This window comes from Capricornis sumatraensis, chromosome X (assembly GCF_032405125.1).
Source record: "Capricornis sumatraensis isolate serow.1 chromosome X, serow.2, whole genome shotgun sequence".
Lineage (NCBI taxonomy): Eukaryota > Metazoa > Chordata > Mammalia > Artiodactyla > Bovidae > Capricornis > Capricornis sumatraensis.
In genome coordinates this window covers 136,422,058-136,440,234 of record NC_091092.1, presented here as the reverse complement: position 1 = coordinate 136,440,234, position 18,177 = coordinate 136,422,058, and the positions used below count along the sequence as shown (strand labels likewise).

At 40.7% G+C, this 18,177-nt stretch overlaps 1 protein-coding gene across 1 annotated transcript in view; it reads right to left on the bottom strand.

The window, feature by feature from the left end:
• The window catches only part of ARHGAP6 (Rho GTPase activating protein 6), a 536,545-nt gene that overhangs the window by 71,605 nt on the left and 446,763 nt on the right, over window positions 1–18,177 (bottom strand). Inside the window, exon 2 of the mRNA XM_068962864.1 lies at window positions 14,339–14,498. Within this exon, the coding sequence (XP_068818965.1) occupies window positions 14,339–14,498 (160 nt within the window). The remainder of the gene's footprint in view (window positions 1–14,338; window positions 14,499–18,177) is intronic.

Here is an 18,177-nt window from a genome sequence, read left to right as displayed (position 1 = left end):
AGGAGGGTAGGAACAGGAAGATCAGATTACAAAGAACTGCAAATCTGTAAATAAGTGAAGTCCTTAAAGACAAAGATAGCTAAATGCTCAATTATCAAACCAGATAGTAATAATAAAGCTAAAAATCAACCCATACTGGAGATTAACATTATTAAAGTCACTCATCTGATGCATAACTTACATTCCTATGACCTGCATGCTGGCTTCAGCTGTTTAAGCAACTCATTAAAATATTGACATTTCTTTCTTGTTTAGTTTCACCAAAGGAATTTATTACTCACTTTGGAGAAAAAATATTTGATTACATATGATATAAACACTAAAACATCTGAGAGTTATGAAGTTCTGATAACTAAAAAAAACACTCAATTATTGAAAAATAAAACTAAGATAGTGAAGAAATTGAAATTAATGGGATGGTATAGTTGACCAACACATGGATAATAACTGTGAATTACTATATCAAATTAATTAATGTTAATCTCTTAAATCAGAGGTCAGCAAGTTTTTTCTGTAAAGGTCCAGACTGCAAATATTTTTGGCTTTGTGGGCCACATGGTCTCTGCCAAAACTATTCCACCTTGCTGTTGAAGCACTAAAGTAGCCTTAGACAATACAGAGACAAATGAGTATGCTGCATTTTAATAAATCTTTATTTACAAAAACAGGCAGTGAGCTGAATTTGGCCTGTGGGCTGTAATTTGCCCTCTCCAATCTTGAATGAAGACCTCCTTAAACTACTTTCCCACAGTTTTCCACTTATAAAAATGTTAGAAACACCCACTGATTGAATTTTTAAATATCTTGAGGGCTCAATTTCAAATTATCTAGAAAGCTTGATGGATAAAAAAATAAAACACTCAGTATTTAATTTCAATTAATACTTATTTGCCTCTGTTTTGCCCAAAGGGAAACAAAGAAAAAAGCAAAAATGGAAGCTCCTATTCATATTTCAAGGATAGGCCATTCTGGGTAATTATCAAGTTTACTTTTGGGCCATGATCCCAAAAGAGAGAATAGTGTAGTCTTGAAATGTTTGAAAGGTGCCAGAATATTTCAGAAAATGCAGTGACAAAAGTTTTGTTCAAGATGCCAAAGCCTTGTGCAGTAATAGCTGCTACTCCAACAAAGATATATCCATATATGTAAATGTAATCAGTAGGGACAAGAGCTCAGATAGAAACCTATATTGTCTGAGAACATGAGGGAAGCCATTTGTGAATATGAAGGCACAAAACATATGGCGTAAATTACCACTGACTATTGTACTGACTTGCCTGCTTGGCACCAGAACAGAATCATACAGCAGCACACACTCGAGAACTTGACGTGGTAAAAAGCCCTGGGGTATAGAGGAGAGCATCCAAGAAGAAAATTTCAAAACAAAACAAAACAAACCTGCAGCGAAACCTCGCCGTCATTTCTGGCTTTCCTGGAATAGGTAGATAAGGCAACTTCTATATGTCAGGGCCACCACAGGTCACTTGGATAGGATGATATCCCCTGCTCTGTGTTTTAATACAGTTGATGTATCTGTGCTTTCTCTGTCAACTGACTAAGAACTCCTGGAGGATATGGACTACTTGTTTTTTTTTTTTTTTAACTTTTGGCAGTCCTGGCTCTTTGACACTGCACACAGGCTTTCTTGAGTTGCAGTGCTCGGGACCTACTCTCTAGTTGTAGCCCATGGGCTTGTCGCTACAGTGGCTTCTCTTGTTGTGGAGCTCAGGCTCCAGGGTGCTCGGGCTTCAGGAGTTGTGGTGCGCAGGCTTAATTGTCCTGCAGCATGTGGCATCTTCCCATACCAGGGATCGAACTCATGTCCCCTGCATTGGGGGTGGTGGATTCTTAACCATTGGACCACCAGGGAAGTCCCTGTGGATTATTTTTGACATGACATTATAGCTTCCATCAGAGGTTTCTACCTCTTCAGAACCTCATACTCCACATGGCGCCCTCCTTCAGGCTGTATGCCCAGCTTGGTACAGGAGAGGGAGCAGTGAAGCAGCATGGGAAGACCCTGGGTGACACTCCACTGTTGGGCTCCAAGTAGAAGGCACTAGATGCTTAGGCCAACGGTCTAGCCTCTTTCTTTGGCCCTACGGAAAGTGCCCCACCCATCTTCAGTTCAGTTCAGTTCAGTTGCTCAGTTGTGTCTGACTCTGCGACCCCAGAATCGCAGCACGCCAGGCCTCCCTGTCCATCACCAACTCCCGGAGTTCGCTCAAACTCATGCACATCGAGTCGGTGATGCCATCCAGCCATCTCATCCTCTGTAATCCCCTTCTCCTCCTGCGCCCCAATCCTTCCCAGCATCAGGGTCTTTTCCAATGAGTCAACTCTTCGAATGAGGTGGCCAAAGTATTTGGAGTTTCAGCCTTAGCATCAGTCCTTCCAATGAACACCCAAGACTGGTCTCCTTTAGGATGGACTGGTTGGATCTCCTTGCAGTCCAAGGGACTCTCAAGAGTCTTCTCCAACACCACAGTTCAAAAGCATCAATTCTTTGGTGCTCAACTTTCTTCACACCATCTTACCAAGGCCCTAAGGGCCACAGTAATGAACAAGTGAAAGTTTTCTATGCTGACCTTTTTTTTTGTTCTTTGTGATCATCTCTTCTCCATTCCATCTGCTTTCCAAGACTGTGTGTGGGTCATAACTTATTAACGAATCATGAAAATTTGGTGGCTCATAGAAGGCAATAGTGGAGAAGGCGATGGCACCCCACTCCAGCACTCTTGCCTGGGAAATCCCATGGACAGAGGAGCCTGCTAGGCTGCAGCCCATGGGGTTGCTAAGAGTCGGACATGACTGAATGACTTCACTTTCACTTTTCACTTTCATGCATTGGAGAAGGAAATGGCAACCCACTCCAGTGTTCTTGCCTGGAGAATCCCAGGGACAGGGGAGCCTGGTGGGCTGCCATCTATGGGGTCGCACAGAGTCGGACACGACTGAAGCGACTGAGCAGAAGGCAATAGAAGAGAACATTGTAGAGGTGTATCTCAGATAACGATGTGTGTTTGATGGGATGAGATGTAAAATGTATTTCTCACTACAGATTTTAGACAAAAAGTTTGAAACCTTTTCCTCTAAGACAAACTTAGATCTGTGGGGCATGCTCAGCACAGGCTACAAACCGAACAGATTCCTTCTTTTAAGTGAAAGAGTATTGCAAATAGCTTTGATAGTAACCTCAGTAGGCAATGGGAGCCTTGGGAGTTGGTTTTTCAACAAAGGAATAGATTCTGTGGTTGAAGATTACACTGCTGCTTTTTAGGTGCAGTGGGCAGAATCGGAGAGAAGTCTTGAATTGAGGAAAGCAGAGTCTAAGGTTATAGTTAAAGTGAGACATAATGATGGGGTGACCTAGGATTGAGGGTAGATACAAGACAAAGTGATATGGTGATGATATGATGATGATGACGAATAACTTTTCATTCATCACTCGATGCACATGAGTTCGAGTGAACTCTGGGAGTTGGTGATGGACAGGGAGGCCTGGCGTGCTGCGATTCTGGTGTCGCAGAGTCGGACATGACTGAGCGACTGATCTGAACTGAACTGAAGATGAGTGGGGCACTTTCCCTAGGGCCATAGATAAGTATAAAACGTTAGGCGATGTTTTCAGCTCATCATGGTTATTACTTTGCTCAAATATCCTGTCAACCCTGTGGGACCATCAATCAAAGTCGGAAACTGGGCATGGGGTGAAGCAATAGGGAAGCACTGCCATTTCAAAATCATTACTGAGGATTCTGGGGAACACAAGAGAAAGATGGTTGCTGGTCTTTAGAGAGATAGGGAAGAGTGAAGGCAGGAGCTTACTTTTAAAGGTAAATATGCAGGTATGCATACATTTCTCAAAGATTTTGCTGAGAGTCACTGGAGTATTGGGCAGTATAACCAGTGTTCCAGATTCAGAGACAAATAAGAAATAGCCTCACCCCATGGGAAATCACAACTCTCTGGGGAGATCACATCATTGGTGACTGTGAACACATAAAAGATGGGACTATCTCTACAGCTCACACACTGGAGACATTTGCTGAGGATCTCTGAGCCCAGTGGCCTGCATTCTTTTTTGGTCACCCTATTTGGTGATTGTTTCCTATCAGCATTTTTACCTACACTGGAGTTTGGGGATCTGAAAGTAGGTTTCAACTTCATTTTTATTGGGTTGGCCAAAAATCGCAAATGAACTTTTTGGGCAACCCATAGTTACGCAGAAAGCTCTGATAAACAGTTCTAGCATTTCACCTCTCCAAGTGGACAACGGCAGCAAGGATAATGCAGAAATTGGACAGTTATAGTTTCTGTCTAGGGTTGTTACATAAACACCCAAGATCAACTGCCTTGTCCACCAGGTTGCCCTTATTTTTTAAAATCAACATTCAAATCTCAAACCAAAGACAGCTGCAGTGTTTACCAACCAAGAATGTCATTCTCTTGATTTCATTGAGTTGTTTACTTGGATTTTACAAAGCCTGAGGGACAATGGTGAGGGACCACTTTATAAGGAAGCCATATAACTGAGCAATTTTGAGGCATCAGGGTACTCTTTTATTAGACTACAGTCCTCATTTTCTTAAACCATCAGCTATTCCTCATTCCATGATACCGTTTTCAAAATACGTAAACAAGTGAAGTGAAGTGAAGTGAAGTGAAGTGAAGTCGCTCAGTCGTGTCCGACTCTTTGCGACCCCGTGGACTGTAGCCCACCAGGCTCCTCTGTCCATGGGATTCTCTTGGCAAGAATACTGGAGTGGGTTGCCATTTCCTTCTCCAAACAAAGCCTTTCTCAATTTTGATACCAGAAATTAAGTGAAGAAAAAAAACAGCACTGAAGAAAACTTGAATATGTATTTCTCCCTTGTGAAACTATTCAGCTTTAAATATTTAGTTTCCACTATAATGAGGTTAAGCCATATCGCCTACACTAACCTGCTTTACATATTGGGCATCAACTAGTCACTTCCTTTCATTTTACCTTAGACCAGAGGTCAGCAATTTATCTTTCCTGTAAAAGGCCAGATAGTAAATGTTTGAGACTCTGTGAGGCATAAGGACTCACAACTATTCAACTCTGCCACTGATGCTCAAAAGCAGCCATAGACAATATGTAAATGAATAAGCATAGCTGTGTGCCAATAAGACTGTATTTACAAAAACAGATGGTGAGCTGAGTTTGGCCAGTGGGTGCCAGTTCACTAACCCCTGTCTTAGACCATTTGTATTAAAATGCTATCCAAATAATATTAATTGAACCTGATACATAAACACAACTCAGTTGATGTGCTCTGAATAAATGAAAAGTTCGTGAAAACCATTGTTGCTGTTGTTGTTTTTTAGTTGCTCAGTCATGTCCGACTCTTTTGCGACCCCATGGACCGTAGCCTGCCAGGCTCCTCTGTCCATGGGAGTTCTCAGGCAAGAATGGTGTGGATAGCCATTTCCTCCTCCAGGGGCTCTTCCTGACCCAGGGATTGAACCCACACCTCCTGAGTCTCCTGCATTGGCAGGCAGATTCTTTGGCCCTGAGCCATCAGGGAAGCCCGTGAAGGCCATTAGGTGTTTCATTTCTCGACCATGACCTCCACATTTGTTTCCTGGATCGGCTGTTAAGGATTGAGCCATTTATAGACTAGACAGTCTGATTCAAGAGCCTATGCCAAGAGCAGCCTTTGACCAGGCAGAAACATTCCATGGTTGCCTCCATGGGGCAATCTCAAGCTCACAGGAAAACTCGATTGATAGATACGATCCCTCCCACTGAAAGACATCCTTATTTCTACGCTAGATTCTCTATAGCATCTTCAAAATTTCCTCATTGAAATGGCTTAAGTCTAGATGGGAGTAACAAATTAAACTCATCAGTCATCTTATAAGGTTTATGTAAATCTTACTCATTTTTATTGTGTGTGTCTCCTGGCTAAATAGATATAGAGGAGGGAGGAGTCACAAGACTGGAGAATCCTAGGTTCCTGCATGACTGTGTGGAGGACAGTCCACCCTCCTGATCGTTATGGCCAACCTGCATTAGATGGTGCCTGAAAGACACTTTTATACTATTAAGGGACTAAGTGGTTGGCCTATCTTGACTAATACATAAATAGCCTATCTTGACAAGTATATATCTGAGATACATTCATAGAAGTAGCTTTATTGGGCCATTTCAAAGTTGCATGCATGCTAAGTCCCTTCAGTCATATCTAATTCTATGAGACCTATGGACTCTAGCCCACAAGACTTCTCTGTCCATAGAATTCTCCTGGCAAGAATACTGGAGTGGATTGCCATGCCCTTCTCCAGGGGATCTTCCTGACCCAGGGATCGAACCCACGACTCTTAGGTCTCCTGCATTGGCAGACGGGTCCATTAGTGCCACCTGGGAAGCCCAGTGTTGTCAAATTGCCTTGAAAGCTGTTGCAACAATTATATTCCTATCAACAGTATATGAGAGTCTGTTTTCTGGGAAAATATACTATCCAACTTTGGGAGTCATTCCAATCTAAGAGGAAAAAATAATCACCCTGTTGTTGAGCATGCATTTCCTGAATGAATATGAGGGTGAGAGCACCTTTACAGATATTTACAAATCATTTGAATATCTTTTCCTGTGAGATGCCTATAATTTGTCCACATTTTAATTATTTTCTTTCTTATATTAATTTGTAATAAAGCTCTGTATCCTAGAGAAGTTAGCCTTTAGTTTTTCAAATGTGTTATGCACTTCTATTTATTTGTTTATTTACTTTTTTGCCACACAGATGATTCTATTCTTTTTTAAATGTAGTGAAATAGGTCACTTTATGTTTTCTGTGTAGTAACTTCCTCCACGTAAAAATGTATTAATATCTAGCTATGTTTTGTTTTAGTGCATTCATAGTTTCATTTTTTAAATCTTCAAATCTTTCTTCCACATCAATTTATTTTGATATAAAGGAGTAATGTCAGAATCCCAATTTTTCTTCTCAATGGTAGTCCCATTGTCAGAAATACAATAATAATCCATCATTTCCCCCGATTAAGAAATGCAATGTTTATGTCATAAGTTCTCATATTTATTTTAGCTCAATTCTGAGCTCTATTATCTTCCATTGATCTGCCTGTTGTGAAGCAGTACAATATTCTTTTAATTGCTTTAGTTTTATAACATTTAATAGATGGCTAGGGATAATTTCTGTTTGACCTCTTTTTCAGATTTTCCCCCATCTACTTACCTTCATATAATTATTTGCCAAGATGATGTTTAGATCAATTTAGTGATATTACAAAAATTAATTCTTTCAGTATGTTTTCTGGAACCATGCCCAGTTTATAGATAATTTAGGACATGATTTATATCTTTATATAATTGATTCTTCTTACTTAAGAAAAATATGTCTTTTACATTTATTTCTAACTTCTCTTCTTATTCAGCTTAGATCCCATGGTCTGAGGCTATAATCACTCTCTTGTATACTGTATTAGTACAGCTTCTGTCACAAACAACCACAAACTTAGTGGCTAAAATGACTTAAATTTATTACTGACATTTCTGGAGACCAGAAGTCTGAAATGAGTCTCACTGGGCTAAAAGCAAGGTGTCAGCAAGGTTGCATTCTGTCCTAGAGGCTCTAGTGAGAATCTGTTTCCTTGCCTTTCTTTAGTTTCTAGGAGGCTGCCTGCATTCTTCGACTTGTGGCCCTTTCCTCTATCATCAAAGCCAGCAGCAATGCATCTCTCTGACTATTCCTCCAAAGTCATATCTCTCTTTGACTACAGCTAGGAAAGTTTCTCTGCTTCTTAGTATTCATGTGATTAGTTTTAATCCTCAGATAATCCAGAATAATCTTGCTGTCTCAAAGACCCGAGTTGATCACATCTGCAAAGTTGATTTAGACATGTGAAGGAAATAGCCAAAGATTCCAGGCCATCTTTGAGGGGTCTAGATTTCTTCTTACCACAGATTTCTAAACTGCCATGTCCCTCCCTACCAAGACTGAACTCAACTAGAAAATCCTAACTCCATTGTTAGGAGAAGGGGACAACAGAGGATAAGATGGTTGGATGGAATCACTGACTCAATGGACATGAATTTGAGCAATCTCCAGGAGATAACGAAGGACAGGGAAGCCTGGCTTGCTACAGTCCATGGGGTCACAAAGAGTCAGACACCACTGAACAACAACAACAACAACAACAACAAAGCTGCCCGGATGTTTATTCTGCAATTTCCAGCTTCTAACCTCGAATAGACCTTTTGGGCTGCCCTGTGATCCTGCAACATTGCTGGTCCATTCACTTCCCGCTTTTCCATTCTTTTCCTCTTTCCTCAAACCTCCAGGACCTCCTTCTTATCCCCACTCCTAACAGATGAAATTGTTTCTTATTTTGCTGAGAGAGGAGAGGCAATCTGGAGTGAAATTCCACACGCTTTCCCATCATCTAATCTGCCTGCACCTGTACCCATATAACCCATGTCCACCTACTACTAAACCTCAGGAACTCAAACTCTCTACCTGTGGCTTTGGATCCCACCACTGCAGTCCACTCTAGGAAATAACTCCAGTAATTTCCTAACCCTCAATCTTCAGTTCTTCCCTCTCTATGGTGAATCCCAGCAGCTGATGAATACATTATATTATCATTCATCTGAGCTATGGAAGCACCAGTCTCATAGAGGAAGACAGTCCTCCAAACATACCCATAAATAAATTTCTATAGACATTCCAGGGGCTTCCCAGGTGGCACGGTAGTAAAGAACCTGCCTGCCAGTGTAGGAGATGCAGGAGATGTGGGCTTTATCCCTGGATCTGGAAGATCCCCTGGAGAAGGAAATGGCAACCCACTCCAGTATTCTTGCCTGGAAAATCCCCATGGACAGAGGAGTGTGCTGGGCTACAGTCCATGGGGTCGCAAAGAGTTGGACATGACTGAGTGATTGAGCATGCATGCACAGTCATTCTAAGATAACAAAGAGCAAAAATGTGAGCTTGAATATGTTTCCATTTTCATTATACCCACTATCTCAGTAGGCTTTATATCATTAGTTTAGGTTCTAGACCGTGGCATCTGTATTTATTTTCCTGAGTAAATTCATACAGTGACTCTGACTCTGTTTAGAATCTCCATTTAGGTTTTTGCATGGAACAAAAGCAGCCGTCCTTAGACTGAAGCTGCCATCATAGCACTCAGCACCAGCCATGCATTTGATCTTGGTAAATATTCAGTGTCTATAATCATCTCACCCAAACAGTAGTTTTAGAACTCTTGGGTGATATCTGTTTTTTTCCCACCCAGCCACACAATTCCTTCTCTCTTTCATAAGTAAGAGATGATTTGTAAATCATTAGCTCTCATTTTGATAGAAAGTGTCAAAATAACTCCTGAGGCCCAAACACCTTTGAACATCTTGATAGAACAAATCTTTCCCTGAATGTACTAGGACCCAAATAGCCACAGAGATAAGCAATGAAGACAGAGCTTCTAGCAGATAAGTTATATAAAATTCTCTGTTTGTTAAAGGTTATTTATTTAATGGACTCTTTAAAGAGAAGAACAAAGAGAAACATCAAATTAACTGGATTTGAAAACGAAATTACAAAGAATATTTGTTCCTTGATATCTCATCTGATATGTCTCAAATCTGGGTTTCACATAACTTTTTAGAGTCATCATTTCCTTCACTATAAATTGGGCTTGCCAACATTTCTATTAAAATTTTTTCTTAGGAACTGAAAGATCATCTGTTCTTATAAAACAGAGACAGGGCTCTTGGACCCCACCTGGCCATCTTGTGAATTAATAGGGAAGCAAGGGCAGGTTTCGTCTCCAACCTAAAACCAAACAAAGACAAGATGAGGCAGAATGAGATTATCCTAGGAAGAAGCAGCAACCCAGCCTGATGGCGACTAGTACTCATTTTTCACCATCTGCCAAAGGGATTTTCTTCTTACTTGAGGTGAGTATCTCTGTTACATTAGCATGAGAAGATATAACAAGGCTAGGAATTTCCTCCTGGGAGAAACTGGCTATGGTTGTGGTGTCAAGTAGAGTATGATGAAAAAGCCGCAGGAGCCAGGCATCAGTCAGTGAAATGTGCCTGTCCCACCAGTCCCTTGGCCTAACCTGCCTCTGCCTTCTCCTGAACTCTTTCATGACCTTCAACAGAGTCCAAGATACCAGTTTAAAGAATAAAAGTGGCCCCTCATGCCACTTCTGTTTAACATAGTATTGGAAGTCCTAGCCACAGCCAGCAGACAAGGAAAAGAAATAAAAGGCATCCAAATTAGATGGGAATAAGTAAAACTACCATTATTTGCAGAGGACATGATATTTTGTATAGAAAACCCTAAAGTCTTCACCAAAATAGTATTAGAACTAAACAACGAATTCAGTAAAGCCACAGGATGCAAGAATAACATACAGATGTCAGTTGCTTTTCTATACAGTAATAATGAACTATCAGAAAAAAGTTTTAAAAATTCCATTTAAAATCACATCAAAAGAATAAAATACTTGGGAATAAACTTAACCAAGGAGGTGAAAATCCTATACTCTGAAAACGATAAAAGATTGATGAAGAAAACTGAAAATAATACAAAAAAATAGAAAGATATCCCATGCTTTTGGACTGGAAGAATTAATATTATTAAAATGGCCATACTGCCCAAAGCAATCTATAGATTTAATGCAATCCCTATCAAAATACCCATGACACTTTCCACAGAACTAGAACAAATAATCCTAAAATTTGTATGGAACCACAAAAGACCTGGGATTGCCAAAGCAATCTCGAGAATAAAGAACAAAGTTGGAGATATCACCTTCCTAATCCTTAGACTACAGTAATCCAAGCAGTGTGGTACTGATACAAAATTAGACACATAGAGCCCAGAAATAAACTAACATACCTCTGGTCAATTAGTCTATGACAAAGGAAGCAAGAATATACAATGGAGAAAAGACAGTCTCTTGGAAAAATGGTGCTTGGAAAACTCAACAGCTACATGTCAAAAAATGAGATTAGGACTTCCCTGGTGGTTCAGTGGTAAAGAATCTGCCTGCCAATGCAGAGGACATGGGTTCAATCCCTAGTCTGGGAAGACTCTACGTGCCACAGAGCAACTAAGCCCATGTGCCACAACTATCGAGTCTGGGTTCTGGAGCCTGCAACCTGCAATTACTGAAGCCCACATGCTCTAGAGCCCATGCTCTGCAACAAGAGAAGCCACTGCAATGAGCAGCCCGCACGCCACAACTAGAGAGTAGCCCCCAGTCACCACAACTAGAGAAAGCCCAAGGGCAGCAACAAAGACCCAGTGCAAGCAAAAATAAATAAAACATACAATTTTTTGAAAAGAGCCAATGCCAAAAAATGAGATTAGAACACTTCCTCATGCCATATACCAAAACAAACTCAAAATGGATTAAAGACCTAAATATAAGACTTGAAATCATAAAGCTCATAGGCAGAACACTCTTCAACATGTTGGAGCAATATTTTATTGGATCTATCTCCTAAGGCAGAAGAAATAAAAGCAAAAATAAACAAACAGGGTGTAATTAAACTTAATATTTTGCCCTTGAAAAATAAAAAAGATAACCTATGGGGACTTTCAGTGGTTAGGAATCTATGCTTCCAATGCAGGGGGCACAAGTTAGATCCCTGGTCAGGGAACTAAGATCCCACATGCCATGCAGTACCAAAAAAGAAGAAGAAGAAAAAAAAAAAAGACAACTTATGGAATGGGAGAAAATTTTTGCGATGTGACCAATAAGGGGGTTGTATGTATCCAACATACAAAAACAGCTGATACAACTCAGCATTAAAGAAAACAAATAACCCAACTAAAAAACGGGCAGATGACCTGAATAGACATTTTTCCAAAAAGGGAAATGCAGATGGTCAAGAGGTCAGCATCACTAACCATCAGAGAAATGCAAATCAAAATCACAATGAGATATCACCTCACATCTGCTAAATGGATATCATCACAAAGTCTGCAAACAACAAATGTTGGCGAGGATGTGGAGAAAAGGGAATCTTTCAACACTGTTTGTGTGAATGTAAACCGGTGCAGCCACTGTAGAAAATAATATGGAGGGTCCTCAGAAAACTAAAAATAGAACTACCATATTATCCAGCAATTCCACTTGAGTATATATCTAGAAAAAAACACACATTCAAATTGTTTTGTTGCTAACTCATGTCCAACTCTTTGTGACCCCATGGACTGTAGCCCATCAAGCTCCTCAGTCCATGGGATTTCCCAGGCAAGAATACTGGAGTGGGTTGCCATTTCCTTCTCCAAGGGATATTCCCGACCCAGGAATCAAACAAGCATCTCCTATATTGGCAGGCAGATTCTTTACCACTGAACCAAGGCACATGTACCCCAATATTTCATGACAGAATTATTTACAATTGCCAAGATATGGAAGCAACTGAAGTATTCATAACATATGAGTGGATAAAGAAGATGGGGTGTATACACACACACACACACACACACACACACACACACACGAATACTACTCAGGCATAAAAAGAAAGAAATTCTGCCATTTGAAGCAATGTGGATGGACTTAGAGAATATTATGTTTAGTGAAATCAGTCAGACAGGAAAGACAAATATTGAATGATATCACTCATATGTGGAATGCAAAAAATAAACGAATGTATATAGCACAACAAAAACAGACTCATGGATGTAGAAAACAAACTAGTGATTACAGGTTTGGAATGGGAAGCGAGATGGGCAAGATTGGGATATGGGATTAAGAGGTATGAAGTACTATGTGTAAAATAGATAAGCATCTAGGATCTATTGTACAGCATAAGAAACCATAACCATTATCTTATAATAACTTTGGAGTATAGTCTATAAAAATACTGAATCACTGTGCTGTATACTTGAAACTAATATAACATTGTAGATCAACTATACTTCAATTTTTTAAGAATTTTTTAAGAAAAAGAATAAAAGTGGCCCTGAGAGTCACCATCCAGTGAAAAATTCTGGGTGGTCAGTGTTTTTGTGCTGCTCTCTCTAGTCAAGAACCTCCTACTAGAGAGGTGAATTACACAAGCTCACCTGTGGAGGGGAAGTGACCAGACAAGTCCTCATATTCTAGTCTTCAGAGTCCCACGCTAGTACTGTTACCATTAGCCACAAATAAGCCCAGAAAATAGCCCCACCAGCATTGTTGTTGACAAAATGTAAGCACATGTGTTCATATGTATATTCAGGTTGCTCAGTCTCTACACTTGGGCCCTTGGGACCTGACAAAGCTTGCTGTGGGGAACTGTCCAGTGTATTATAGGATGTTCAGCATCCCTGGCTTCTAACCCCTAGATGTCAGCTGCATCCTTCCTCTAAGCTGTGAAAACTCAAAGTGGAAGCAGACTTTGCTAAATTCTACCTGGGGGTGGGGGAATCATCCTTGGTTGAGAACTACATATCTATGTGTATGTGCATATGCATGATATGAATTATTTTATGAATAACTATTCATGAAGCATTCCCTCAACCTCTCAATAAAAGAAAACAAAGGAGAAGTTCTGCAGATACTGAAATCTGTCAAGGCAATCTAGCTTTTATATGTAAGTTTTAGGCACAGCATCCAATGTTCTTTTCATGTCAGGTTTACCCTATTTGTGTAGCATCACAACTTTTCACTCCACCTCAAATTACTTTCTGTATATGCTAACACACATTAAAAAGTACCTTTATAGAAAATAGAAAACATTCTGAAATGTGGCTTTACGGATCAAAGGATTTCAAATATATGTTTCCCATTTCTAGTAGAATCAGGATTTGTGTTTGTAAAAACATCAGACAACTAGGCCTGCACTGGCTTCAGCATTATAGTGGTGAACCCTAACAGAGAATGCCAGGTGGATAAAAATAAGTTAACATTGGTATAATAACTGATTCTGGGTTTGCATAAGGTCAAAGGACGTGTTTAACAGGTTGCTAAACCATTCAACTGGTCATTTTGAAATCATATTGAAATAGACATGGTTTTTCTTCTAATCTTTTAAGTGGACTTTTTTGAAACTTCTTTTTAACTGGTTGTGCTGAAGCCATGTAGACTGTTGAGATGCACATGGCTTTCCCCTTTAATGCCCCAAGTCAATCTTCCTTTTAATAAACATATTAGTTGACATGTAAACTGTCCTATTGAACACATCTGTCAAACTGGACGCCCATGCCAGCCAATGTCCCAGAAGCTGTAGCTTCCTTCCTGAGTCAGTGGTAGGGCTGAGACGAATCTGCAGCTTGTAACTCTGGCAGAGCATTTGTTTGACTGGCAACATCCCTCACGGAATGGCAAAATGGGGCCTTACCTTTGGGAATGGTGATCTGACAGCTCAGGTCACAGTCCTGCTGCAGCTGATAAAAAGCCACTTCCTGTAGGCGGGCTCGCTCCAACTCTGAGAGGCTCTGGATGGGCACTGACCTCAGCCGCACGCTGCGGCCCGACATACTGTTCCAGGTGAAATCACCCTGCAGAACAAGGGAGAAAACATCAAAGGTCACACAGTGATCTGCGATTCACAGACCTCAGCCTCTGCCTCAATTGGTCATAATGTCAAGCAAACTTCATTTTCTGTGTTCCAAAATCAGCTCTCAGTCCCTAAAATCCAACCCACTCTTAGTTAACTGTGGATTTTCTCAGTCAATTGCAAACATCCCAGTCTGGAGAATCTTCTAGGTCACCTGATCTCATAAAATGACATGAAGAAAACCATGTGGAAAGATACTTCAAGATACTGCTTCCTCTCTTTTATGGGAACACATGGAAACTTTTTCATTTTTATTTCTCAGTAACAGAAAAAACTACTGCTAATTGCCATCATGCAAAGGCTAACAGAGTTTTGCCAAGAGAATGCACTGGTAATATCAAAAAGCCTCATCCAACAACACAAGAGAGGACTCTACACATGGACATCACCAGATGGTCAATACCAAAATCAGATGGATCATATTATTTGTAGCCAGAGATGGAAAAGCTCTATATAGTCAGCAAAAATAAGACTGGGAGCTGACTGGCTCAGATCATGAACTCCTTATTACAAAATTCAGACTTAAATTGAAGAAAGTAGGGAAAACCACTAGACCATTCAGGTATGACTTAAATCAAATCCCTTATGATTATACAGTAGAAGTGACAAATAGATTCAAGGAATTAGATCTGATAGTTCTAATCTGCCTGATGAACTATGGATGGAGGTTCATGACGTTGTACAGGAGACAGGGATCAAGACCATTCCCAAGAAAAAGAAATGCAAAATGGTTGTCTGAGAAGGGCTTACAAATAGCTGAAAAAAGAAGAGAAGCCAAAGGCAAAGGAGAAAAGGAAAGATATACCCATTTGAATGTAGAGTTACAAAGAATAGCAAGGAGAGATAAGAAAGCCTTCTTCAGTGATCAATGCAAAGAAATAGAGGAAAACGACAGAATGGGAAAGACTAGAGATCTCTTCAGGAAAATTAGAGATACCAAGGGAACACTTCATGCAAAGATGGACACAATAAAGGACAGAAAAGGTATGGACCTAACAGAAGGAGAAGAGATTAAGAAGAGGTGGCAAGAATACACAGAAGAACTATACAAAAAAGATCTTCACGACCCAGATAATCACAATGGTGTGATCACTCACCTAGAGCCAGACATCCTGGAATGCAAAGTCAAGAGATGCGAATACCAGACCACCTGACCTGCCTCCTGAGAAATCTGTACACAGGTCAAGAAGCAACAATTAGAACCGGACATGGAACAACAGATTGGTTCGAAATCAGAAAAGGAGTACATCAAGGCTGTATATTGTCACCTCGCTTATTTAACTTATTTGCTTGTGCAGAGTACATCATGTGAAATGCCAGGCTGGATGAAGCATGAGGTGGAATCAAGATTGCTGGGAGAAATACCAATAACCTCGGAGATGCAGATGACACTACCCTTATGGAAGAAAGTGAAGAACTAAAGAGCCTCTTGAGGAAAGTGAAAGAGGAAAGTGAAAATGTTGGCTTAAAACTCAACATTCAAAAAACTAAGATCATGGCATCTGGTCCCATCATTTCATAGCAAATAGATGGGAAAACGATGGAAACAGTGACAGACTTTATTTTGGGGGGCTCCAAAATCACTGCAGATGATGACTGCAGCCATGAAATTAAAAGATGCTTACTAAAGCTTTGGAAGAAAAGCCATGACCAACCTAGACAGCATATTCAAAAGCAGAGACATTACTTTGCCAACAAAGGTCCGTCTAGTCAAAGATATGGTTTTTCCAGTAGCCATGTATGGATGTGAGAGTTGGACTATAAATAAAGCTGAGTATCGAAGAATTGATGCTTTTGTACTGTGGTGTTGGAGAAGACTCTTGAGAGTCCCTTGGAGTGCAAGGAGATCAAACCAGTCAATCCTAAAGGAAATCAGTCCTGAATATTCATTGGAAGGACTGATGCAGAAGCTGAAGCTCCAATACTTTGGCCACTTGATGAGAAGAGCCAACTCATTGGAAAAGACCCTGATGTTAGGAAGGACTAAAAGTTAGAAAAGAAAGAAAACAACAGAAAATGAGATGGTTAGATAACACCATGGATTCGCAGGGCACGAGTAAGCTCTGGGAATGGATGATAGAGAAACCCGAAAAGCCACAGTCCACGGGTTACAAAATAATCCAACACGACTGAGAGAGTCAACTGAGCAGACCAAAGCCTAACACAATAAACAAAAAGAAACCTCTTAAATATAACAACCCCAGGAAAAAACACCTGTCTCGAAACTTTCATTTCGTAAGGTCTGTTTTTGTATACAACCATATTGGCTTTGTCCACCTGACAAAGCCTCCAAAAATTAGTAACCAGATAGCTTATATTTCTATGCATACTAAGCGCAACACAAAAGACCCACCTTGAGAATGAGCACTCCTAACACAGTTAGGGTGAGCAGCGTCAAGGGTAACTCTGGGTCAAGAGTTTGTGGCAGATCTTTTCACTGAAGTGCATGAAGGTTCATTCATCGAAATATTACGTTTAAAAGAAATCTATAATGAATTAAAATAGTAAATTCAATCTATATTGCGTGCAGTGCATGCTGGTTATGCAAACGAACCCTGAGTCTCCACCCCCGCAATTCACGCCTTTCCCCGCCCCAGCTCACGGGAAGCCAGCTTCTCGTCCGTTGTTCCCAGGCCCGTGACTCCATGTTTTCTCCTCCTCGACACTCTGATTTCCTCTCAATAAGGATTTTGTTGACAGCTTAAGATAATGATATATGGGTGCTGGATTTGACACAGAGAAGGTTCACTATAATGTCGAATGAAATAGAGTGCGGAACCTCCTCAGTCATGCCCAGACTATTTGCGACCCCACGGACTATAGCCCTCCAGGCTCCTCTGTCCATGGAATTCTCCAGGTAAGAATACTGCAGTGGGTAGCCATTCCCTTCTCCAGGAGAAGCTTCCCCAGGATCGAATCTGGGTCTCCCACTTTGTAAGCAGACTCTTTACTGTATAAGCCATCAGGGTGACTCTAATCACTATTAAAAAAAAAAGTGACTGCCAAAATAGGAGAACTGAATCATCAGAAAAGACCCTGATGCTGGGAAAGATGAAAGGCATGAGGAGAAGGGGACAACAAAGAACACTGGAATGGGTTGCCATTTCCTTCTCCAATGCATGAAAGTGAAAGTAAAAGTAAAGTCACTCAGTCATGTCCGACCCTCAGCGACCACATGGACTGCAGCCTTCCAGGCTCCTCTGTCCATGGGATTTTCCAGGCAAGAGTACTGGAGTGGGTTTCCATTCTCTGATAGTAATATATAGTATGTATAAATATTATATGGCTTCCCAGGTGGCTCACTGGGTAAACAATCTACCTGCAATGCAGGAAATGCAGGAGATGTGGGTTAGATCACTGGGTCAGGAAGATCTCCTGGAAGAGGGCATGGGAACCCACTGCAGTGTTCTGGCCTGGAGAATCCCCATGGACAGAAGAGCCTGGTGGGCTACAGTCCCTGGGGTCACAAAGAGTTGGACATGACTGAAGCAACTGAGCAAACACAGTACACAAATATAATCTAGATTAATTGAGGCTTAGGAAGGTTAGGTAATTTCCCCAAAATTGTAAAACTTACAAGACTTAAAATCAATCAGGACTTGAGCTAAAAAGACTTAGGC